The sequence below is a fragment of the Diabrotica virgifera genome, chromosome 10 (genome assembly GCF_917563875.1).
Source record: "Diabrotica virgifera virgifera chromosome 10, PGI_DIABVI_V3a".
NCBI classification, from domain to species: Eukaryota; Metazoa; Arthropoda; class Insecta; order Coleoptera; family Chrysomelidae; genus Diabrotica; species Diabrotica virgifera.
In genome coordinates this window covers 79,906,853-79,934,142 of record NC_065452.1, presented here as the reverse complement: position 1 = coordinate 79,934,142, position 27,290 = coordinate 79,906,853, and the positions used below count along the sequence as shown (strand labels likewise).

At 36.0% G+C, this 27,290-nt stretch overlaps 1 protein-coding gene across 1 annotated transcript; it reads right to left on the bottom strand.

Moving 5' to 3' along the window:
- Window positions 1-15,284: 15,284 nt before the first annotated feature.
- Window positions 15,285-25,609, bottom strand: LOC126878736 (uncharacterized). The gene is made up of 2 exons (XM_050641605.1): window positions 22,850-25,609; window positions 15,285-22,345 (listed from the first exon to the last, which is right to left on the bottom strand). Exon 1 carries the CDS (start codon window positions 25,607-25,609, stop codon window positions 24,449-24,451), a length of 1,161 nt encoding a protein of 386 aa, XP_050497562.1. The 3' UTR covers window positions 15,285-22,345; window positions 22,850-24,448.
- Between the last annotated feature and the right edge of the window lie 1,681 nt (window positions 25,610-27,290).

Sequence of the window (27,290 nt, the reverse complement as noted above, 5' to 3'; positions counted from 1 at the left end):
GTGTGTGTGAGTGTGTGGTGTGGGGTGTGTGTGTGTGTGTGTGTGTGTGTGTGTGTGTGTGTGTGTGTGAGTGTGTGTGTGTGAGTGTGTGAGTGTGAGTGTGTGTGTGTGAGTGTGTGTGTGTGAGTGTGTGTGTTACATTATGTTAAAATAAAATTAACATGGCTAAACGCCGATGTTCAGGGCGTTTTAACATAATGTAGATTTATTTATAATCACAACCATTGTTTGGTTCTGGGGCTATTTTGCAAGTATTCAAATTCACTGATGATAGACCTATAGGTTTGAAAACGTTCGGATGAACTCATTTTATTGAATCCATTGGGATTTTAAAATTTTTTATTAAATATACCTTTTACATAGAAGTGGTTTTTAATTCATGTTCCAGTTTGTTTAACTATATGGTATACAGCCAACCCAGGGAACTACCCCTTTTTACTCTAATGAAAATCCATGATTATTATTATAAGGGTTGGCCCAAGGAGAACCAAATACATAAAGACTGTAAACCATACTATCCACTTAGAAACAGCATATACGTTGAGGAAGGTATTGTTTTCTGGATAATTAAATAATAGTTCCGCAAAGTTTAAAACTAGATATGATTAAATTATTACACAAAGGTCATATAGGTATCAGTAAATCTAACAATCAAACAAGGAAATTATTTTATTGGCCTAATCTAACAAATGATATAGTTTCGTTTATCAAATCATGTCGAATTTGTGAAAAATATATGCCGGCCAATTACAAAGAACCTCTCCTACCACACTCAGTTCCTACACTTAGATTTAACACAATTGGAACTGATATTTTAGAATTCGCTGGGAAAAGTTATTTAGTAGTTATTGATCATTTCTCACACTGGATTGAACTTATATTAATAAAAGATAAAACTTCAAAAACTATTATAAATGCATTCCAATACATTTTTATTACATTTGGATACCCACAACACATAATAGCAGACAATATACCCTTTATCTCCAATGAATGCAACAAATACTACAGAGAAAAGGATATTACAGTGCAAACTTGTTCACCTTTCTACCACCAAAGCAATGGGTTAGCTGAGAAAGCTGTAAGAATATCAAAACAGATTTTGAGGAAAAGTTTAGGAGAAAATAATGATTTCAGAGAATTACTTATGGAATATAACAACTCTCCTGTAATAAATTTAAATGCATCATCAGCACAAATCCTCCAGTGTCGAAATTTAAAATCCCAAATACCAATCACCAAGGCAAACTTAGAACCTAAAATACAAAAGGGTATCTACGAATTGTGGTGTAAGCAAAAGCAGAAAGTTAAATCAAAATATGATAAAATCTGCCGCAGGAAACCATTTGAATACAGGAAAGGGGACAAAGTTGTAATTAAAACCAGCAATAATAAAATATGGTCTAAAGGAATTGTTGTAGAGAAGGCTAAAGAACCAAGATCGTACTGGATACGAAGGGAAGACAACAACAAAATTGTAAGACGTAACACATCACAATTAAAATTGTCAAAAACTAAATCAGATTCCAAGACTTTGCACGAACCTGAGTTATATCCCTTAGAATCACTAGAGCTAAAATTAAAATCAGCAAGTAATAAAATATCACCTGATAATGTAGATACTCCACCTGTTGATGTATTAAATGATGAGTATCAGACTCCTGGTTGCTGTCAGTAACAACCATAATATAGATATGTATGATAGTACATCCACCTACAACCGCTCCCAATTTGGCCGTAATATTAGGCCACCGCGAAGACTTAATCTTTAAGGTGGAGGTGTTTGAAATGTAGGTTTAGTTTTAGATATTATTATACCATGCATTTATACCTATCCTACAATCACAATAAAGATACACTAGAAATAAACAAACCAAAACACATTGAATGTTCGAGGAGGACTCCCAAATCATGATTTGCAAAGTTTATACATTTTAAATCATGATTCGGGACTACTCCTCGTAACATTCAACGTGTATTGGTTTGTTTATTTCTAGTGCATCTTTATTATAATTTTAGTACAGCTTTAGGCATTTTAGTATAAAAATAATGAAGGTAATGTTCAAAACAATGTTCCTTTTGTACTTGGCAGTGGTATAGGTTCGCCGGCCGTGTGAATTAAATAGCGCTACCTTGTAAATTCAAAATACGTCACTGACTCTTATGTCCAAAAAGCTCTTGGAAATATTCTCAAAAGTTCTCGGGAATATTATGGAAAGTTCTCGGAAACATTCTTGAAAGTTCTCGGAAATATTCTCGAGAATTTTCCATTGAAAGTTTCCGGGAATATTCGCGGTCAGGGGAATATTTCCATTTTTTATAGGCGAATATTCTCGGAAACTTTCCAATGTTCGCGAATATTCGCTTGGAAATATTCTCGACTCACATCACTACCCATGCAGTTTTTCAAATCTATATCATCTTCTTGAAAGAGAAGAATTAGAGAATTAAATATATCTTCTGCTTTATGATTGTCATTTCGCAAAAATACATTTTCAACAGGAGAGAAACCTTCCATGTAACGAAATATCAGAGTTAATTGATTGCCAAAAATTATTCTATGTGAATAATGTGCAGCTTTTTTAAGTTTCGGGCTTTGTGGGGGCTCCCGGAATGTGGGGGTCCCGGGCAGCTGCCCACCTGCCACCCCTTAAATCCGGCCCTGAGCAAAGCAGAACTGATGGAAACAGCCAAGAAGCTCGAGGAGAAAGCGGTGACAAAAGGATAACATATAAACGAAGAAAAAACTAAATATATGTTTGTCAAACAAACAATTTTCTCAGGGTCAATACATAACGATGCAAACAACAAAAGGAATCCAATATAAATTCGAAGAAGTGGAAAGGTTTGAATACTTAGGAAGTAAGTATTTTCACAAGGGACTCTAATATCCACGAAGAAATACGTAGTAGAATTATGTCAGGTAACCGTGCCGTATATGCTCTCAACAGGCCGATGGGAAGCAAAAATATATCCCGAGGAGCAAAGTTAAGAACCTACAAAACTGTAATAAGGCCAATCGTAACTTTTGCATCTGAGGCATGGACCATATAAAAAAAACAGCAAGAAATGCTATTAGTTTGGGAGCGAAAAGTGCTGCGCAAAATATTTGGTGGGAAGAACGTAAACGGTCAATGGATGAGAAGAACAAACAAGGAGCTATCATAGCTCTATCAAGAACCAAATATACTAGCAGTAACAAGAGCTCAAAGAAATAGATGGCTGGGTCACGTCCAGAGAATGAGTTCAGCGAGAGTCCCAAAAATGATAATTTCTAGTGCGTTGGCAGGAAGAAGGAGAAGGGGAAGACCGAAGTCAAGATGGAGCAATGAGGTTAAAGAAGACATGACAAGACTTAACATAACCAACTGGAAAAGGAAAGCTAACGATAATCGAGAATGGAAGAAAATAGTACACCAAGCCATGGACCTGCTAGGCCTGTAGTGATCATATATTATTACGATTTCCACATGCCCTGAAAAGTTGATATTTAGAGCTACCCTTCTCTATTGTATGATCAGTCCGATCTCTTCGCAAATCTTCAAGAACAGGGGAAAATTGTAACGAGGATCGCACTCCACTGATTGATGGCCTAGTTCCAAACGATTTCAAGATATAAGTTGCACACTCCCGTCGAAATTGTAACAGTGGCATGGAGTGACCAAGTCGCAGATACAATAGCCAAGCCTGAGCACAGGAATCATATACTGCCCATGAATAATAAGGCCACCACCACTTTTTTGACCTTATTCGAGTACGATAAGTTGAGATGAATTGGTCAAAAAGGTCTACTCCTCCCATATTACTATTGTAACTGGCAATTGGTCCAGGAAAATCCAGAGTAATTATCTTTTTCTCTGCTAGATTGTACCGTTTAGACGACTTCATGGGTCGAAATTCATCACAATTAGTGAGCATAGTTACCACATTTTTGTCGTTTCCACGAACCAATAACATTTCTCCTGTAGATGAAACTGAAGTCCTGCCTCGAGGAGTTTTTTTTACATCTGTTTTATTTGGTACATTCATTGCAGAATTAAATCTGTTTTCACGAAGAGTTCCAGTACCACCCAGGCCTTTTTTTTTGTTAGCTCCTGCAGCAGTGCACCGATGTGAACAAATTATCAAAATATATTTTTGTACCTTTTTGTAGCTGAAGGTAATCAGTCAATCCGATTACAACATTTCCTCCTTGTTATAGACCAAGAGCCTCTAGACGAGCCGCAATATGGTTCAATATGATGAATGTATCCAGACGGATCAGCGGCAACCCATAATTTGAATCCAAAGCGTATTGGTTTTCCTTTTATAAATTGTTTGTGACTGTGTCTGCCGTAATATGGAATAATGCTCTCATCAATACTTATATAATTACCAGGTGCAATCTGCTTAAAAACCGAGTTGAAGAAGTCAAATAATGGTCGAACTTTGTACAGAGAATCTGTATTATCATTTTTTTCATTATTAGCTAGATGAACATACTTCATTACTTCATCAAAACGATTACGGCGAATTGCATCGGATACTAATGAACAATTAACGCCTGGCTCTCGTGACCAATACAGCCTTCGATAGGTAGTGGATGATATCCTGACAAAAGCATTACTCATACAAAAGTTAGAATTTCATCCTCGGAAGTTTTAAAATTGTGATTTAGCTTTTGTGCGGCATATGTGTTGGTTTCTGTCACAATATGTGTAAGTAGTGGTCTTGAGAAATTAGCAATGAAAGCATCAAATGGGCATTTGAAATTTTGACGCAAGAAATCTTCGGCATTTGGTAGAAATTCTTTTTCTTTTTCACCAATTTGTGAATGTAGAATGTGGCTATCCCTTGCCCATTTTGGTGCACTTACAATTGGAATGTTAGATTTTTTGGTTACTTTCGCTTCATTTGAAGTTTTACTTTTACGCTTGACGATCCCTACATCCTGTTGAGATTGAGATGTGCCTGCTAAATTAGAGTCGGATTTTCTATCAACAATTTCATTGTCTTCAGTTTGTTCAAAATTAAGATCATTCCCATATGTAATATCAACTCTTGATCGAAGAATACGTCCAGGTAGATGGTTGACGTTACCAGTCACCTCCCTATCTGACAAATCGGAGTCAACATCTGTATCTGCGCTGGCAACCTCAGTGGGAGGGCATGTGACGATACTGCCAGGAATGTTTTCATCGTCGTTTTCTATTAGGTCGAGAAGTTCATGAAAATATAAGCCTCTACCATGAGATCTCCGGACATATCTGGAATAATAAATTCCATCAAAAACTATTATGCATAATCCCAGCGGCAACTTTAGTTGCCAGTAATGTTTACACTTCAATAAAACTAACAACAAATTCTCTTACTCGAAGATAATTCCACAGAACCCATACTTAACCTTATTACTCGACAGTATGTATCAATTAATAAATTTAAAATAAACAAAAAGCGATTTTACTTACAATGATTCATCCACGGCCATCTCTATAACAGCACACGTGCGACAACGAGACAAACAATAACCTTCACTTATCAGGCACTAAGCATTTACTGCAGTCATGCCCCGCGCACTCAATGGAAAAAAGTGGTTCCACATATATAGTTACCTTCCAAAATTAGAGATGGCGACACATAATATGGATCGCTAATATATGTGGTACAAGGCTAATTGAAAAGAAGAAGAATACTTGACAATTGAATTTCGAGTTGGACAGTTGTGTTTATTTTGTATCAGTGGACAACTTCGATATAATGGACTGTAATAATAATCAAAACTTCTTGTATTTAACTAAAAAATTACTTACAATTGCTAAAAATTAAAATTATAATAATGACCATCAATCTGACAAATATGTTGTGTATTTTTCTATGTTTGTTTTTCCCCGTCATTGAGCAAGCGCGGAACTGTCTATTCAGTAATAAATAATACTTTTCTTCCATACTCCCCGCCTTGAACAGCTCCAAGAACGTTCAAACACAAATCACCCAAGTTAATGAGGATCACTAGAAACAAGTCTCAGCTAATGGTAATGGACACATTTGAGTTATTCCTGGTTTATAAAGTCCATGAGCGGTTTTAACAGTTGCCACTCGAATTTCACCATCATCACCAAGGTGAGCAGACACTATTCTTCCTAACTGCCACTTACAAGTGGGCAAATTGTCAGATTTTAAGAGCACTAAAGATCCGACTTGAATGGTGGAGGTACTGCTTCTCCATTTATGACGTTGTTGGTGATCATTCAGGTAAATCTTTGACCATTGCTTCCAAAAGTCTTGCAACAATTTCTGAATCAGTTGGAATCTGGACAATTGGTTTATTTTTATCTCTCCTTGAAACGTATGATCAGGGACAGCGGTCATCGGTCTTCCGATTAAAAAATGTGAGGAAGTTAAATGAGTGTAATCGTTAGGATCAGATGATAGAGCATATAGAGGACGTGAATTCAAAGTGCCTTCAATCTGAATTAAAAATGTACAGAATTCTTCATAAGTTAGAAGGGTTTGACCAATAATACGAGATAAATGATATTCTACTCCCTTTATATTACTTTCCCATAATCCCCCCAAATTTGGAGTATTAGGAAGAATGAAATGCCATATAATATTCTGTGCTGCGTAAGAGGTGACAATTTCATCCTCTGATTTTCTAATGAAATCATACAAAATTTTTAGTTCATTTTTGGCACCTACAAAACTTGTACCGTTATCTGAATACAGATGGCCGGGTTTACCGCGTCTAAAAACAAATCTTCTAAGGCCTGCCATGAAAGCTTCAGATGTCAAAGAACTAATTATTTCTAATAAATGTACTGCTTTCGTGGCGAAGCAAATAAATAAATATATTGTAGCAAAACAATGAATCACCGGCCGCAAGACGTAAGCGGAGACAATTCTGGTCAAAGCACGATAATATCGCACCTTGAAAACCATAGGGCAGTAACTGCAAAAATCATAATATCGAGTTATGGGCATTTTAAGTTTTTGTAAAGTTAATTTTATTTCCTGTAGTTCCAAAAATTAAACTACAAACTTGATATTTGGTATAATTGTCTTTAATTTTGCATATTTTTATATAAATTAAGAAGTACATAAAATTTGCTAAAATTAATAGGTATTTTAGCACATACGGCCATATGGTTTTAAAAAATATATCAATTTTCGCAAATGACGCAGTAAAAATGCATATCAAATAGCAGTTTTTTTATTTAAGATTGTATTTATTTATTACAAATTTTTAGTGTTAACATTGAATCAAAGTCTTACATATTATAATCAGTATGTTTGTCTTATATTGTTGCATTGGTCACGTGTAAATCTGCATAAAACCTATGATAGTGCTCTTGAATAACATTAGCCTTACATAGTGAGAGTCTACATCTTGTTTTTTGAGATTGCATATTCCTGGTGGATGCGAATATGCTTTACTTAGTTCCATCCTCCCTCGTTGTTTTTGCCTTATATTAATGGTTCTGAACTCTGTATCGTTAAAGCTTGCCTTAACCTGAAACTTATTTTTAAATGTCTTCTCCACCTAGTTCATCTTATGTCATTCCAGACGACAGACGACCTTCTTCGTCAATGTTATAATTCTTCTTCTTAATTTCCTTCTTCGTCAATGTTATAATTATTCCCCATTTCCTTACATCGTTTTTTAAAGTCCAATATATCCGATGTACACCTTTCATTAATTTTATATAAGGTTCACCTGTTTTTTTCGCTGTTTGAACTACTGTAAACCATTGCGCAGCCACGTAAATTGGTCATCTTTTAAAGACTTTTTTTGTTTCTCAATCAAAGAATGCACGTTATCTACCGTATTTTGGGAGTGACCCTTTATCAAAAATTTGTGGGTAATTTTAGGTATGTTTTCAATTTCTGTACTGAATATTGATAAAGATAGACAATATACTTGTTCTTATTTCGCCCACAGTAGTTATCTGAGTATAATATTATTTCTTTTTCCCTGGCATGGTTCCTCAGAAATTGTAACAGGAACGACGCTATTTCATTTGAATCACGATTAGCAATTCGCTTGAACCAAAGACAGAAGTGTCCTGCATTTGTGGTCCGGTTAAAAATTGTGAAATTAAATAATGTTGATAGTCTGCTTTTGTAATAAAATAAAGAGACTTCGTCTGAAGGCGTCGGTAGTAATGATTGTAAATCAAAACAAGAAGTGATGCAATTGTTGGATTTTGCAGATTTTAAGTCATTTATTTCTCTTTTCTATTGAGTTCAACTTCCTGACGGTGAGTATTATAGACTGTTTCTAATGCCGATTTATCTAATTAATTTCTGTAACTTTCTCACAGCAAGCAAAGGTATTTTTAGGTTTAAAGGAGTGTATATTAAATTCTGTGTGAAACATGGTTATCATCGTAGCGTAATTTCCGAACACCGAAACTTTTTCTTTGCAAAATTTTATATAATCGCGATGAATATCAGCAAGAGTTTTGACATCGCTGACGAATTATCTGGTAGTTTGTTTCGTTAGGTAGTGAGATTTCACTCTAAGAATGGACTCAATGTAAATCATTTTGTTTTGTTTCACGACTTCGTTGATTCTTTTTCCATTCTTATGAGTTCCTCGTTTTTCTTTTGGGATAAACCCATCTGCAGTACGACGTTGTATATTAATTTGTCTTGTTGCTTATTTCCAGTGTTGCAATGAAATCTCTCTGCAGCACTCGTATGTTTTGTTGCATTTAAAACATTTTTCCTTAGTACATCTCGCTTTTATTTTACGAGCGTGGGTCACATTTTGCACATATTGCTATATAGATCTAAATTTTTGTTCCAATTTTAGAACCGTAGAGCATCAACTGCAGATAATGCCTGATGGTATAAAAAGAAGAATCGATTTTTGATAAAAGCCATAGGGATGTATCTTTCTGGTGCCGAACTTAAATTTTTTTTGCAGATTCTGCTATATAGCATTAAAAATAGATTTTTTTTCCTATTAGACTGCATTCAAAGGTCATTTCATGAAAAAATTGCAGTTATTGCCATATGGTTTTCAAGGTGCGATATGTGGAATCGACGCGCGGTGGTTGGAAGGTCAGACGATAGTCAGAGAGCTGGCTTAGCCTGGAATGATCGAGAATTACGGCTAGAGTATATAAGGATGCGAATTTTGTAAATAGAGTTAGTGTATAATATAAATTCGATCTGTAACTTGTATAAATAAATGTATAAACGAACCGAGAGTATTATTTTAACCGTAATCTCGTTATATTGGTGTCAGGTGTGGGGTGTAAATAAATGAAAAGTGAAAAAAAAAATTTTGAACTTTATTCGTCGGGAATAATCGGAGTGCGTTAATTGTTCGGTATTCGGAAAGACTTTTAAAAGACTTTTGAACTTTATTCGTCGGGAATAATTGAAGTGCGTTGATTGTTCGGTATTCGGAAAGACTTAAGACATTCTGAAAAGTACGTGTGTGCCGATCAAAGATGTTGCTACAAGAACTGACCATAAAACAGCTCCGTGAACAATTAGAAGAGTACGAGTTAGACAGCAGTGGTACCAAGAAAGTCCTACAAGCACGACTCGAGGAAGTCCTCACGAAGAACGGAGATGATCCAGAGACGTTCCACTTCCAGCCAGCAGAACAAGCAATCTTATCGAAATTAAAAACTGTTTCTGAAACGATCGATGAAACTTCTAGAAAAAGCGACAATAAATTCGAAAATGTTGCTAAAAGATTCGATGAGACTTCTCAAATAATTAAAGACGTATGTAGTCAAAACAATGAGAAATTCGAAAGTGTTTTTCAAAAGATTGACGAAACTTTTAAAGAGGTCTGTAGACAAAACAACGAAAAACTTGAAGAAGTTTGTCGACAGAACGACGAGAAATTTGAAGAAGTTTCTAGAACATTCGATAAGATACAGAAAAGTGTAGACGACAATAAAGAAATGTTGGAAGAGAAGATCAAACAACTAGAGACTATGGTAACCAATACGAAAATTCTACCTTCAGTTAATGCAGTAGTTTTAGCCGTAGAAGAGAAGATCAAAGAATTAGAGAGCATGATTACCGATACAAAGGTGCAACCGTCAGTTAATGCAGTAGCTTTAGATCCTGTAGTGAAAGATGAACTACCGAGAGACGAAACGTCGCATAATATGAGATTCAAATTACCACCATTTGATGGAAAGTCTTCTTGGTCCATATACCTTAGACAATTTGAAGCTATTGCGACCGCCAACCATTGGACCGAACAAGAAAAGGCTGTTTCCTTGACTGCTGCTTTACGAGGTGATGCTGCAGATATACTAAGGTCAATTCCTAAGGGTCAAGAAAAATGTTACCAGACCTTGTTCACTCGTCTAGAAAAACGCTATGGAGATGCTCATCTACAACAAGTATACAAAGCACAACTGCGAAGTAGAAGTCAACGAGCAAGTGAGAATCTACAAGAATTTGAAGCAGATGTGGCTCGTGTGGTGAGGTTGGCTTATCCAGAGGTGCCAGACAGCGTTTTAGAAGAAATTGCGGTAGATACCTTCGTCAACGGGCTGAACGATAGTGAATTACAGAAAGCTTTACGACTAGCAAGACCGAAAGTTTTAGATGAAGCACTTGCTATTGCACTGGAACACGAAACGGCTAGTCAAACTTCACGAAGCCATAGAGTAAGAACCATCGAAGAAAGTGACGAACACAACGATGAACGTCTGGAGGAAATGGTACGGAGAGTATTAAGTAATCAGATGCCAAAGAGACGCGAGCCTAGATGTTGGAATTGCGGAGACGTAGGCCACATTCGTCGTAATTGTAAGAAGATCGTTCAGCCGTCGGAAAACTAGAGCGGGTCGACACCAAGGGGCAACTGCCGACCTCGAGAACTAGAGCCCCCATAGTAACTGTCAACCTTACGTCCTCCGGTGGAATCCACAACTTATACATCGAAGGTCGTATCAATAATAGATGTAGATCGTTTTTGGTGGATACAGGTGCAACGAGAACTATCGCACGTCCAGATGTAGTACGAGACCATAATAAGTTATCACCTGCAACAGTAAAGCTTAGAACAGCGACCGGTGAGCTAATTAATACATATGGCGAGGCTAATATGTCAGTATCTATTGGCCAGACCACAGTTGAACATCAAGTATTAATTGCCGAGATCTCCGACGAGTTCATATTGGGAATGGACATACTAAGAAAAGTTGGGGCTGTATTGGATGTTCAAAATGGAGTCCTCAAGATCAATGGTGAAGAGTTTCCCTTTCACGACGACAAAGAAGATGTCATCCGCCTACTAACTACATGCGACGTAACCATACCCGGTAACAGTGAGAAAATTCTGATGACCATGCTTGATGGACACTGCCGAGAAGGAAGTTTAAGGATGGTCGAAGATGTGGAAAATGTCGAGTTCCTAACGGCGAAAACTTTGGTAAGAGTTCGAGATGTCATCCCTGTAAGAGTTATGAATTTAAGGGAAACTGCTGTCAAGTTAAGTAGAGGAGCTTTGATCGGACAGTGTGTTCCCGTGGCTTCAATTTGCTCTATGAATACCAATGAGAAATCATCAAAGTCTAAGTATCCAAAAGACCTTGTCGAGATGATCATTGAAAGATGCCAAGATCTTGACCATGAACGAACGGAAAAAGTGAGGTCTATGCTGATAGAGTATCAAGATGTTTTTGCTATTGATAAGAAGGATAAGGGCAAAACAAGCATAGTACCGCATAAAATAAATACCGGAGACGCTCAGCCAATCAGACAACGGCCTAGACGACTTCCATTTGCGAAAAGAGATGAGGCCGAAGAGATTATCAAGGATATGGACAAACAAGGGGTAATTGAACCATCGAACAGTCCATGGACATCACCAGTAGTTCTGGTCAAGAAGAAAGATGGTTCAACGCGTTTTTGTATCGACTACCGCCAGCTCAATGCGGTATCAAACAAAGATAATTATCCTTTGCCCAGAATAGACGATACATTGGATACTCTCTCCGGTTCTCGTTGGTTTTCCACACTCGATTTAAAAAGTGGATATTGGCAAGTAGACATGGAGCCAGCCGATCGGGAGAAAACCGCATTTTCGATAGGATCAGGGCGTTGGCAGTTTACGGCTATGCCGTTTGGTTTATGTAATGCCCCCGCCACATTTGACAGATTAATGGAGGCAGCTTTAAGAGGTCTAACATGGAAAATATGTCTAGTTTACTTGGATGATGTAATTGTGGTTGGAAGGTCCTTTGATGAACATGCCAATAATCTAATAGAAGTCTTTCAACGATTGAGGGCAGCGAACTTGAAGTTAAGTCCGAAGAAATGTCACATGTTTCGACGAGAAGTTAAGTACTTGGGACATATTGTATCGAGTAATGGTGTAACAGTTGATCCTGAAAAGATTGAAGCAATTAAAGATTGGCCAGTACCAAAAGATAAACATGAAATTAGAAGTTTCCTTGGCCTATGTACATATTACCGACGATTTGTCAAAGGGTTTGCCAATATCTCCAAGCCCCTAACAAAGTTGACGGAGGAGGGCAAAGAATATACATGGAGTGAAGAGTGCCAAAAAGCTTTCGAACAACTACAAATGGCTCTGATCAGTGCACCGATATTAAGCTACCCGGGACAGGCAGGAAAATTTGTTTTTGATACCGATGCTAGCAATAGTGCCATAGGAGCTGTTCTCTCCCAAATCCAGGATGGACAGGAAAAAGTCATCGCTTATTTCAGCAAAGTCCTGTCGAAACCAGAAAGAAACTATTGCGATACCAGAAGAGAACTGTTAGGTGTAGTGAAAGCTTGCGAACATTTCCATAAATACTTGTATGGCAGAAAGTTCCGTCTTCGCACCGATCACGCTGCTCTAAAATGGCTCATACAATTCCGTAATCCAGAGGGCCAGATGGCAAGATGGTTAGAACGATTACAAGAATATCATTACGAGATAGAACACAGGGCCGGAAGAGTTCATTCAAATGCTGATGCTCTTTCGAGACGACCATGCAGTGCAAATTGTAATCACTGTGCCAAATTAGAGGAACGATTTTGCCCCGTGAGACGAACCACCGTAATTAATGAGCAATGGCAGCCCCAACAGTTACAAGACGCCCAGGAGGATGATCCATGTATAAAAAGAGTATTGGATTGGATGCGTCGAGGTGAGAGACCTAGTTGGCAGAACATTAGTGCATGTAGTCCAGAAGTCAAGGCCTACTGGAGCCAATGGAATTGCCTGGTACTAAAAGATGATCTTCTGTACAGAACCTTTGAGAACGATGATGGTACAGAATCGAAGCTTCAGTTGATTGTACCTACAAGTAAAGTGTCAGAAGTATTGCGTCAGTTGCATGACGGTACATCAGGTGGACACTTTGGTATTACGAAGACTCTGCAAAAGGTTCGAGAACGGTTCTATTGGGTGAACTGTAAAGATGATGTAAGATGGTGCCGGAAATGTGAACTGTGTGCATCCGGTAATGGTCCAGTTGGTAAAAAGAGAGCACCCATGAGACAGTACAATGTTGGCACTCCTATGGAAAGAGTAGCAATCGACATTGCAGGTCCATTTCCAGAAACCGATGCTGGAAATAAATACATCCTGGTAGCCATGGATTATTTTACGAAATGGACCGAGGCCTATGCATTACCGAATCAAGAAGCTGCTGCCGTTGCAGAGGTACTTGTTAGAGAATTCTTCAGCCGATTTGGTGTTCCCTTGAAGATCCACTCCGACCAAGGGCAAAACTTTGAGTCAGCTCTTTTCCAAAACGTTTGTAAATTGATTGGTGCCAATAAGACCAGAACAACACCCCTGCATCCTCAATCAGATTGAATGGTCGAGAGGATGAACCGAACGATGGGTAAACACTTGTCCAAAGTTGTATCTGAACATCAGCGAGATTGGGACCAACACATTCATTTATTCCTGATGGCCTACCGCTCGGCCGTAATAAATGAAACTACAGGTCAAACACCAACCTGCCTGATGTTGGGTCGTGAAGTTCGTTTGCCCTGCGACCTAGAGTTTGGCTGCAGACCTTCCGAGGAACATGTTGCAGGCGAAGAATACGTCGACCGCCTGAAGTTACGAATGAACAACATTCATGAATTTGCCCGACAACACATCCAGATAGCCAGTGACAGAATGAAAGATCAATATGATTCTCGATGCAAGAATGAAAGCTTCGAAGTAGGTGATCTTGTCTGACTTTATAATCCACAACGTCGTCGCGGCTTGTGTCCTAAACTGCAAAGACAATGGGAAGGTCCATATGAAGTTAAGAAGAAAATAAATGACGTAATATACAGAATTAAGAAGTTGCCAAACGGTAAACCAAAAGTTATTCACATAAATCGTCTTGCACCATATGCTGGCTCAAATGAAACAGAAGAAGCCCGAGTCCTCCAACAGGAGATGAAAGACGCCGCACAGCCAAGTTTTAATCAATTTATGTCAAATTATGCAGCGAGAAAGAGTGCTAGATTCGGCGTGACCACAGAAGTTCAGCAAGATCTGTTTGGTGTTCCAGAAAACGTCTCTCTAGCCCACTGTGTTGCCCAAGACCTCGAGATGACTAAAGGAATCTCGTCCGTATTCAATAGAAAGTTCGGCCGCCTGGATGAGTTAAGAAATCAGCACCCTAAAATTGGAAGAGTACTGCGATTGGAAGATGGTCCTCGATCTTTGCTGTATATGGTGACCAGGAAGTCTTATACGGACACGCCAAGCTACGAGAACATATGGCGTGCTCTAACTAATTTGAAGAAAATCGTGTGTAATTATGACATCAAAGATTTGGCTTTACCAAAAATAGGCCATGCAGTAGAAAATCTGGATTGGAAGATTGTAAGAAGCATGCTTGAAGTGATCTTCAGAGAAACTGGCGTACGAATTACTGTGTTTTGCATGAACCCGAAGATGTCATACCCTTCAAAGACAGTAGACTGTTACTTCTTCTCTAGGGGTGTATGCAGAGCTGGAGAATCCTGTAGATTCCGCCATCCTACAGGCCATCTACAGTTGCTGATCGGGACGCTCAGATTTTAAGAGGGGAGCAATGTAGCAAAACAATGAATCACCGGCCGCAAGACGTAAGCGGAGAAAATTCTGGTCGAAGCACGATATATGTGGAATCGACGCGCGGTGGTTGGAAGGTCAGACGATAGTCAGAGAGCTGGCTTAGCCTGGAATGATCGAGAATTACGGCTAGAGTATATAAGGATGCGAATTTTGTAAATAGAGTTAGTGTATAATATAAATTCGATCTGTAACTTGTATAAATAAATGTATAAACGAACCGAGAGTATTATTTTAACAGTAATCTCGTTATAATATGTACGCTTTATACGTTTTACATCCGCGACTTTTTCTATCCTTTAATGTAACTGGCCCTGCGTAATCTAATCCAGTTATGAAAAAAGGTTGTGATATATTAACACGATGTTCTGGCAAATCAGCCATAATCGTAGAACCAGGTTTGGGCTTAAACCGATAGCATCTAATGCAAATCCTTACAACTGTTTTAGCTAGGGGCATCCCTGCAATTATCCAAAATTTTTGACGAACTGTCGCTAACAAGAGTTGTGGACCTGCATGCTGAAGTTGCACATACTCATGTCTCAATATTAGTTTGCTTAAAACATGAATCTTATCTAATAGTAAGGGATGTTTCCCATCATAATTATTCCTAGAAGATTTTCTAAGACGTCCTCCTACTCTCAATAATCCAGTTTCATCTAGAAAAGGCGTTAAAGGTAATAATCTACTCTTTGACGGAAGGTCTTTACCGTTATTTAATAAAGAAATTTCTTCAACAAAACTTTCTGTCTGAGCGAATCTAACAAGAAAAACCTCTGAATCAGTAAATTCGATTGCTGAAATCGAGCCATACCTTTTACTATTAGACTTTGACTTTGAATTATTAACAAATCTTCTACAATAAGCCATAATTCTAATTAATTTGTTCAGATTCGAGTATTTATAAAAAAGTAAATTAAAATCATTTTTTATAGAAACTAATGTCTTAGATTTCTTTCTCATTTCAGGAAGGTTTGATATATCAAGTAAATCATAGAACTTAGTTTTATCTAAATCTGTTGATAAAAATTGAGGGCCATTAAACCATAGCTTACAGTGGGCTAATTTGTCTGGCAAAATTCCTCTACTACTAATATCTGTAGGATTCTCAGACGAGCTAACATAATTCCAATTTTCAATTGTAGTACACTTCGCGTCATATAAAACTGGTACACTTTTTTTTTCCCAATGTAAACCTGTGTTCAGACTGACAATTATTGTTCGTGAATCACTTGGTTGTTGCCATCACAGATAACGGAATTGCACCAAATCTAAATACAAAAAAATAACGTTTAAAATGTATATTTCGAATTGTAATACATATATTTAAATTACACACTTGTTCACTGTAGAAGCTATTTATTTTGTATTAATTTCAAATTAAATTTTTAATTTTTCGATTGTGTTTTATTTATTCTACACAACTTAATGCAGTTTTGTCCTACAATTTACGAGAAACCAATAATTTAAAGTCATGTCAAGATTTATTATCTATCATTATTTTTGAATTGAAATATTTTCATAAATTATAATAAAACACGAATCAATGTATGGATACTTAATTGAGATGACGGAAAATTACAATTGTTTTAGTTTTTAGTATATTAAAAAATGCGGTCTGTCGCACAGCCCCGTTTTTACCTAGTTTGATATAATATTTTCGTTGAAACGGCAACGTTGCCCTAGAAATTGTAATGACACTTGTGACAAGATCAACTTACACAACTTGAAAAACACGATTTTCGGTTATAAGAGTTGTACCAGTTTTTTTTGACGCGAAGTGTACATCTTTGAATTTCTGCAACACAGTTTCCAACAAAAACTTGAAGGTTTGCTGGGTCATTATTGAGCCAATGCAAAACAATTTGTGAATCACACCAATAATATGGAGTGTACTGAAAAGTAACAATCTGAAACAGCTTTCATAAGTTGGACCATAGCCACCTTTACTTAACAAGCCATGAAGTTGAAACTTGGCAACATCTATTGGTAGACCGATTAATTCTGATCGTTCTCATTTGTTTTTAAATAATTTTCACTGTATTTACAGAGAAACTGAAATATTTTACAATATTTTGTGCTCCAAATTATAAAGAACATTAAAAGGTATGTTATTAAGATGATTTTAGTTCAATATAATATATTTTTATATAAACTTGCGTGCATATAGAAATCCGTCCACTTAAAAATTTTGTCATTTTTAATGTCTTATATTTCCTAAACCTGTTGGCAGATTTAAGTGATTTTTTAAATATGTTATAGCCTAATTCTTTAACAATACCGCTGTAATAATATTGTTGCTAACCAGTTAAATTTTTATGGTGTACCGGGCATTTATAAAATACTGAAATTAAAACCCAACTATAGACTCCGGTTTTCTTAACATTCTGTTTTTTTTATTAATTCGCTATGTTTAACAACTAGATTTATTCTTTATCAATTCAGGGTGTTTCTAAATAAGTGCGACAAACTTTACGGGGAAAGGAACAAAATGCAAAATTTTGACGCCTGTATTTTAAATGTAATCATTTTTTTTGAATTCTGAGAAAAATAATAAGTATTTTTAAAAAATTTAAACGCAGAATAAAAGATTACTTTATTACCGAGGGCCGAAAGTCCCTTAGAATGAATAAAAAGTTTTTTTAATGACATATTTAAAACTAAAAATCACACTAAATTTTCTTAGTTTTTCACCCCTGTAACTTATTAAAATAAACATAGAAGTTTTCAGAGACTTTGGGCCCTCGGTCCTAACGTAATCTTTCACTCTGTGTTTAAATTTTTGAAAAATACTTATTAGTTTTCTTAGGTTTCGAAAAAAATGAATCCCGTTTATATTCTTGTTATTGGTTTTTTTTGTACAATAAACGTTACTTACAAGGAATTAGTTTTAATATTATTTTGTACAAACTTCTAATTAATAATATTTTCTTGTTCGACTCAAAAAATACTATAAATTTTACCAGAATTTGTACTTTAAAATCGTAGTTTCGAAAGCGGTAGTCCGAAAGTCAGACTACCGACGTCATCAATTGCGACGTTGCCTTTTTCTCTTCATGGCTTGTAAAGTAAAGGTGGCTATGGTTGGACCAATAATAAGCTACCACACAATTCTAATCGAGGAATAGTCAATATTTTAACTGGGGAGACTTTAGTCTTAGCACATAACAAGTGAACATTTATAGAACCTTGTGAATCAATGCATCGAGCATAAATTGTTGCACAATATGTATATTGTGAAGCATCACTAAATCCATGTAATTCAATTATTTTAGGTTTGTTACTCAGAACGCACCGTGGAATTCTTAAATCATTAAGTGACAAATTAGACTGGAACTTTTCCATTTATCACACAAATCAGAGGGGACTTCGGAATCCCAATCAAGTTTTAACGACCAAAGAGATTGAATCATAATTTTTACTAGGATTATACAACAACTGGCTAAACCTAAGGGACCATAAATTTTTGCGATTGAATCCCAAGAGTTTTAATACACTCGTGATCTCCTAAATTAAGTACTTTTAAACGGTCGGAATGATCTTTAAAGTGATCTAATACCAATTGGCTGTTTGAAGACCATTTCCTTAAATTAAAACAAGCTGACTTCAATATTTTAACCACTTCATCACATCTTTTAATAGCTTCAGCTTCACTTGAAAATCCAGTAATCAGATCGTCAACACAAAAATCTCTCAGAATAATTCCACTTGCTTCAGGAAACTTGATTTTATTATCAAGTGACAATAATTGCTGGATACACCTAATGGCTAGATATGGCACACTGGCAGTGCCATATGTTATGGTTTTTAAATTATAAACTGAAATTTTTTGAGAAGGACTATTCCTCCAGACAATTTTTTGCATTCTTCTGTCATCGGGATGAACAAGTATCATCCTATACATTTTGCTGATGTCGGAAACAACAACAACTGCATGTTGTCTAAATCTAATCAAAATACTCAAAATAGTATTTTGAATTGCTGGTCCTGAATATTGGATATCATTTAATGACTTCCCATTAGTCGATGGGGCAGAACCATTAAAAACAACACGGAGTTTGGTTGTCAGGCTTTCATTTTTGATAACACCAAGATGTGGTAAAAAATCATTAGGTTCTGTGTATTATAATCAATTGACATGTGATCTAAATTTGAATATTCTTTCATGATATTTAAATAACCATTTTTAAGTTCGGGACATTTCTTAAATCTATCCTCTAAATACAATAATCTTTTAACAGCCAATTGTTTAGAATCGCCTAGGACAGAAGGATGTTCCTTCCAGAGAATTTTAAGAATAAACTGACCAGTTTCTGATCGAGAAAATGAATTTTTAAAATGATTTTCAACATAAACATCATCCTTTGAATAAGAAATATGAGACTTTGGTTCTTCAACAGACCAAAATTTCTCTAATTGTAAATCATCACTACTAAATCTTTGTGAAAAATGACATCTAATATGATTTTGTGTTGGATTTGGAACTTTACCAACCACAATATAACCAAAAACAGTATTTTGGAGGGAGGGTAAATTCTTTCCAAGATCTATGCGACCATCTAACATTATATCCCAAAACAAACTAGCATCAAGTAACATATCTACCTTACTGTTTACATTAAATGAATCATCTGCCAAAGTTATATTAGGGGGTATTGAGAAATTTGAGACATTAAAAGTATAAGTTGTCCAATTTTCAGTAATCTGTTGCACCACTATGCAATGTAAATTTGACCTAAAATTATTTAATGTAGAACCAATTTTTAGTTGACATTTTTTATTTAAAGATGAAACAGAATTATTGATTCCTGAAACACAAATATTTGTTCTATTTGTATCTAAATCCAGTTTACTTAGAAAATCCTCTGTAATAAAACGTGATTGGTTCCCTGAATCTAGGATTACCCGTGCGATACGAGTATTTCCATATCTATCATATACTCTAACTTTAGCAGTACTCAACAGTACATAATCATTATTCGAACAATTATTTTTTAAAACAATATCATTTCTATTAACATTATTTTCTGGAGTATTAGTTGACAACTTAACTTTATTTGGTTCATTCTCTAAATCATTTTTAGGGGTGAAATTAATTGAACTGTTGTCTTTAACATGAATATCAGATGGTTTATTTTCATGCAAAAGAGAACTGTGTTTGGCTTTACATATATCTTACAACCGAACGATTTACATTGTTTGTAGAAATGTCCAGTACATAAACAATTTCTACATAAATTTAGTTGTCGAATTTTTTTCCATCTTTGGGCTACCGGAAGTTTAAGAAAATCATCACATCTGTAAATCAAATGCTTTTGTTTACAAAAATTACAACTTCTGCTTGTACTAGTTAGCAGAGATCTAGAGCGTTTATCTTGGTATTTAGATTTATAATCCGGTTTTTTCACATCGCTTAACTCTATCGTTTCCAAAAAATCTGCACGATTCTTCAAGAATTCAAGAAATTCGTTTAAACTTGGCAACGAATTATCTACTTTTCTTTTTTCCCATTCCCGAGAACTGAATTTATCCAATTTACCACTTACCAAATAAATCATAATTGCATCCCAATGTTCAGTCGGTAGTTGAAGTGATTTTAAAGCGAATAAATGGTTTTTAATTAAATCTATCATGCTTCTAAGACCTAATGCAGATTCTTTATTTAAATTTTCAATCTCAAAAAGAGCTTTTAAATGATTGTTGACTAACATCTGAGAGTTGTCAAATCTGTTGCATAGAGTCTGCCATGCAAAATTGTAATTTTGTGCAGAGAAATCTAAACTTTGTATAATTTTCAATGTATCATCTTTTAAACTCGCACGTAAATAATGATATTTTTGAATATCTGACAATATTTTATTATTATGAATTAACCCTTCAAAAGTATCTTTAAACTCAATCCACTTCAAATAGTCTCCATCAAAGACAGGTAACTGTATAGGAGGTAATTTGACATCTTCTAATCCACTATATTCATGGCTTATATTTAACCTTTTCGACTCTGAACTGGATGAATCGGAACATTTTATTTTTAAAATCGTTCTTGCTCTAGACAAAGTTTTTGAAAATATAGTATCTAATCGTTGTCTTTTCGCATACTCTTGTTGATTATCTTGATCCTGTCAATTTAACTCAATTGACATTTGGATTTCATCAAATTCAGTAAACAAACTTTCAGTTCTTTCGCGATATTATTATCATTAATCGCGATATCTCTCATCGACTCTATAAATTCAATAAAATTGTTTAATCTTTGTTCAATTATATCTCTTTTGCGATATAATTGACGACAATCAGAAGCTTTCATAGGCATTTTTAGCTTTATATTAATCAAAATACGTAGCAAATAAAATTATTTAATTGTACGAATTCAAAATCAACGTTAATCAATCAAATAATAAAAGTCAAATCTAAATCTGTCTTTTATCTAATAATCAAACTTAGCCCAATATTGGCTATGGTCCTATAATCACTTATATTTAAATACATCCGATAATAATAGCAATATCTACTAATAATAATCAGAAATCGTATAGCATTCCACAAATTAATACTCCAAATCAACCCAAATACATATATTATACATACAAACAAAGGTGTACAAATCAATCTAATAATTATTTTTTAGCTAAATAAAATTATAGGTTGTTATAAATCAACTATTCAATGCGCAAAATCAACATTTTTAATTGAACTCCAAAAATCCTCAAAGAATCTAATAATTTATTGGCACTTTGTTCAAAGGAAATAAATATGAAGGATAAACAAGGAACAATCAAGAAAATAAATGGAAAATCCTCACATTTAATTCAATCGGCAGAGCGGACCCAATCTCGCTGAATCATAAATTCTTCATAAACCAATAATCTTCATACCAATCTGGATCGATTAGCCCATTGTCTCACTCATCGGGTTCGATCGGACCAAATTTTATACTTCTCGGGCACGAAGGTCCAAATTTCATGGTCAACTTCGATAGAATGGACTGTAATAATAATCAAAACGTCTTGCATTTAACTAAAAAAATTTCTTACAATTGCTAAAAATTAAAATTATAATAATGACAATCAATATGACAAATATGTTGTGTATTTTTCTATGTTTGTTTTCCCCCGTCATTGAACAAGCGCGGAACTGTCTATTCAGTAATAAATAATACTTTTCTTCCAATCAGCGTTGCCACATTCAGCAGATTTCTACTTTTTGGATAGATTTTTGATATATTTTTTTAATTCTAGTAGGCAATATTTTTAGTAGGTTTTTGGTAGTGTTCCATATCAACATTTTTTGTGCTATGCATTTTGACTAAAATAAAATTAGCTTTTTAATAGTATTTACATTTGACATTTTGTTACAATTTCCTAATGCCATTACCGAAAATAAGAATCAGAACGTAGGTATGAATACATACAGAGAAATGAAACTGGAGTCTGACACCAAACGTGCTTGTTTCAAGGAGCAGTGCAGAAGTATTTCGGGTAATATTGAAGAGTTTTGACATTCGGTGAGGTTAACGACGGAAAACTAAAATATCTAAACAATGTAACTTTGCAAAAAATGCTGTGTTTATCCGTTTCTATTAATGTAAAATGCGAAAGAATTTTTTCCGTTTTAACCGTATTAAAACTGATGATCGTAATAAACTTTTGAATAAAAATGTATTTTCATGATTATTTGTCAAAGAAGGTATGAATGAGGTTGGGAATTATACCAAATTTGATCCAGACATGCATACGTTAAAATCAATGGATGACAAAATATTATATAAAAATATTAAATATGAAACAGATAAAAAATAATTATAAGTACCTAGGTCATTTTGTTTCCCTGTTAAAATGTAAAAAAAGTTTGGTTTTTTTACATTCACGTTATAATAATTTCTAGTTAAGTTAGCTGTTGTTTTGATTATAAAAAAACCTAAAATATATACAAATAAGTTAATAAAGTTTTAGTATATTTTAGTTTTTGATTTAGTAGATTTTAGCTAAACATGCAATAGATTTCCTAGATAAAATATGGCAACGTTGTTTTGTAATGAATTGAGTGTGCTCACAACCCATAATACACGTGTCGTTGTTTGTTGTGTATGCGGTTTATATCCATTTTATATCTGTGTATTGTGCATTAAGTTTTTATTTCTACTCAAGTGAAGTGAATTGAATGTTTCATATTTGTTATTAACAGACATTTTTTCAGTGTATAAATTATTTTTGTTCCCTCAACTGTAGTTGTTTCCAAGTGTCTAATCTTCGGGGATCAGTGGAGGATGTTCTTCAGTTTATTGAAACACCAATAGCACTTAGAGAATTTATTTATAGCGGCAGACACTAGGGTAGTTATCCCGGGAGAACATTGAGTACTGATATGGCTTGTACGCGATTTAGTTGAAGACTCTTTCTCTAGCTGAGATATTGTAGTTTTATAGAAGCTAAATTTGGATTATCGTTGACACTAGAACCTCGTGATATGTGTATCTAACAAAGATAAATAGTTTTACTTTCGTCAGCACCTTTTGTATCATTTCCAAATTATATTGTTTACAACTGACAAATTATTATCGAAATTAGTAGTACACATGTGTAAATATAAAAACAAATTATTTCATGGGATCTACGGGTTGATCGAATTATATTGTTCAATATCGGATATTAATTCTGAATATTTGGTATTGGACATACTGCCCGACGGCAAATCTGAACCAAGTGTCAGTACTGCAATGTTTACAATTATAACATAATCATAAGAAATATCTTAACATAATAATACATAAATAGTTTAAGAATAAATTAACATTTCTCCAACCGTAACCTTAGACCTCACTGTCCGACTCTATTTTTAGGTCAAAATTGGGGCTATTGGATGAAAATGTGGTGAGTGGAACGTCGGCTTTGGAAGTCGACGGGGAAACCTCTTCCCGGTTTTGAACGCGTTTACTTCGTGTTCGGGTTTCTGGTTAAGTGGTTTACGTGAGCGACATGTTGGCGTAACAGGGCAGTATTTCCATAACGCGAGTAGTCCCATTACAACTATCGTAGTAATGATCCCGGTGGCCGCTAAATAAGGCCAATGTGATTCTTGGATCGTTCGCCAATGCATATGTGTTAACTCTTCCTCCAGACTCTCCTCTTCAAGGAGTATAGGACGGAGCTCTTCTCCTTGTATGTTAATGTGGGTGTGTGGTGTCATAGTTAACTTACGTCGTGTCCTCCTCATCAGTTGTGCTACGGGAGTGATTGGGGCCTTCAGGTAGCTGGTAACCGCTGTCTCCACTCCACTGCTAGTGGGGAGTAGTGTAATATTTTTCGTTTGGGCGATGCATCGGGGTGAGAGTTTCAGAAATGTGACTCGTTCGTTCCGATTTCCATCACAAATAATGGACATGTGTATCGTAATCGGCGTGATGACTAGTCAGAGGTTGGGAGTACCCATATTACTCCACTGAGCTTGTTGTATTGTCTTGGTAACCACTGGGCATGTGCTATTCTTAGATCGCTCATAAATTTCTTCTAGTATACAGTTTGGTTTGGTATCCATGTTCATTATGGCTGTTGGAGAGCACGGTATCTGTGCCCTTGCTAACTGGAAGCATCTCTCTCTATCCTCCGCGGCCAATTCGAAGTAGTGAAGTGTATTATAATCTACTATCAGTAGATTCCTTGGGGCGGCAAATGAATGCAACACTGACCCCTCGACCTTTAGTGGTATAGCAGTGACCTTGAGCATGTTGTATTTATTTCTCCCTGTTACTATGAAGTAGCCAATGACCGGTATGTATTTGTCGTCATGGCTGACTTCTGTTTCTATAATGGGTTGTCGTCGTATTTCAACCCCTTGCGGTAGTATCTGCCCTGCTCTTTCTAATAACTTGGTTATTTGACCCGGTTTTATTATATCAATGAAATGTCCGTGGTTATAGTGAAGGTTTAATATTCCCTCGTAAAATTGAATATATTCGTTTATGAACTCCGTAACTTGTAATGCTATCGTTTGTATTCGTAACCTGCTATATTCGGTTTCTAGTATTTGTGCTTTGTCCTCTACTTCGTTGAGGCCTCTAGCTATTTCTTGTAGACCTGTTGTTAGTGCTTTGTGAAACTTGTTTAGTTGATCGTTTACCCTCATTTCCGTGTGGTTGATTGACGTTATTGTTTCTAACATTATCTTTGCCTGATACTGTAATCCCTTTATTAATTCTCTCTGGTTTTTGTCTAGTGCCTCAATATTACTGTAGGCTTCGTCGTTTACCCCAAATACGGAGGTTAGTATTGTTCCTAATATACCTCTTTTTTCTATTCCTTTTATTTCTACTGTCAACGCCTCGCTTACTGACTCCGCCTTTCTTGGTCCTTCCTCTAACTTCTCTATTATATCCTCACAATTTACAATTTTTGTCTCTTGATACAGCTCTTGCACGCCTTGTATCATACTTCCTATCAGCTGGTGCTCCTTTTGAATTCTTCCTTTTTCGAGTAGCACCTTTATTCGGAATGTTCCCCGGTCTATGAAGACCTCTCCAAGGTCTTCCTTAAATAACCCTGGATTGTATATTTTATATAGTTCTGCGTTCATGGGTTTTAATAGTGTTTAAAACATTATTGCGATAAGTATTTTCTTCCATCTTTGGAATCATCCTGATGTATTCTTTGGTTTTCCCTGTTTCTCTTCTTCCAGTCTTATCAGCTTATGCATGGGCCTTTTTGTTATTTTCCCGTTTGCCGTTCTTACTGTCACTACTCTGGTTAATCCCTCAGTTCCTGGGTGTGTTTCTATTACCCTTGCTAACGTCCATCTGCCTGGAGGTGGGTGTATCCTCTTCCTTATGACTATTTCTTCTTGCATTTCTTCCTTGTATGACTATTTCTCCTCTTTTTACGTTTGGGTGAGTTTTATGCCATTTATTCCTTTGTGTAACTGTTGCAGGTACTCTTGCCTCCAAACTTTCCAGAAATCTTTTTTTTATTTTTTCCAATAATCTCCACCTCGTTGGCATCTTCAAATAAGTCGTAAGCTCTTCTTCCCGATTTGGTGATAAAATTTCTTTACCTATAAGGAAGTGTGCTGGCGTTATTGCTATTTTCCCTTCTGGGTCTTCTGATGACTCACATAATGGTCTCGAATTCATACAGACTTCTATTTGTGTCAGCACCGTACTCAATTCCTCATATGTTAAAACTGTTTCCCCTATGATTCTTTTCAAATGATATTTCATTATTCGGACTGCGCTCTCCCACAATCCTCCCAAGTGTGGTGCATATGCAGGTATGACATGCCACTGGGTGCCTAGTGCAATTAATCCTTGTTTTATCTCGTCCTCTATGTGTTGATTTTCTTTTCTCAGTAAATTTGCCGTTCCTACGAATGTGGTTCCGTTGTCACTGTAAATGTTGTTGCACTGTCCTCTGCGTGCCGTAAATCTTTTGAACGCCGCGATGAATGCATCTGTAGACATATCGCTTACTATCTCGAGGTGTATTGCCTTTGTTGACAGACACACAAATACTGCAATGTATACTTTATAACTCCTTTGTCCTCTGCCTTTCGTAGTACTTATTTTTTATCGGCCCGGAATAATCTATCCCTGTATTCGTAAAGGGGTGACTTGGCTCACTCTGTCCTTCGGCAGATCTCCCATTAACTGTTGTGCTGCTTGACCTTTATACCTCCTACACTTTAAACATTTTGTTGTGTGTAAATTTCTTGTGTGACTCTCCGATATAATTAATTTTGTTAGTGCACTTTCCTTTGGTAAAATTATTGGATGTTTTTCCGAGTACTGTAGATTCGTGTGCCTCAGCCTTCCGGTGACTCTTAAACTCCCTTGTTTATCCAGGAATGGTACCACTGATGCTAATTTGCTCTTCTTGTCTAGCTGCTGTTTCTTCTCCAGCTTGTCGATTTCTTGTTTGAAGTAGGTGTGCTGTGTGAGCTTTATCACCTTTAATAGTGTTCCTCTAATTCTCGGACTGTAAGTTGTCCTTGCGTTTTGTCATTCTTCTTTCTGCAGTTGTTTGCAAATCTCGCACAATATGATAATACTCTTCTGATTCTATGTAAATTCGAGAATCTCTCGCATATGTCTTCCTTTATCGTTGCCGTGTGAACCGTTACTTTCGTTCTGACTTCTTCCTCATGTGTTTCTGGTATTTCCGCTGCTGTCTGCCTAAGTGCTTTTACACTTGTCAGCCAAGTTGGCCCCTTCCACCATAACTCCGTTTCTAATAACTCTGATGCGGTACTTCCACGTGAAAGG

What these genes read in the sequence shown, in the direction of transcription:
- LOC126878736 (XM_050641605.1), bottom strand. Translation starts at nt 25,609, where the DNA reads ATGAACGCAGAACTATATAAAATATACAATCCAGGGTTATTTAAGGAA.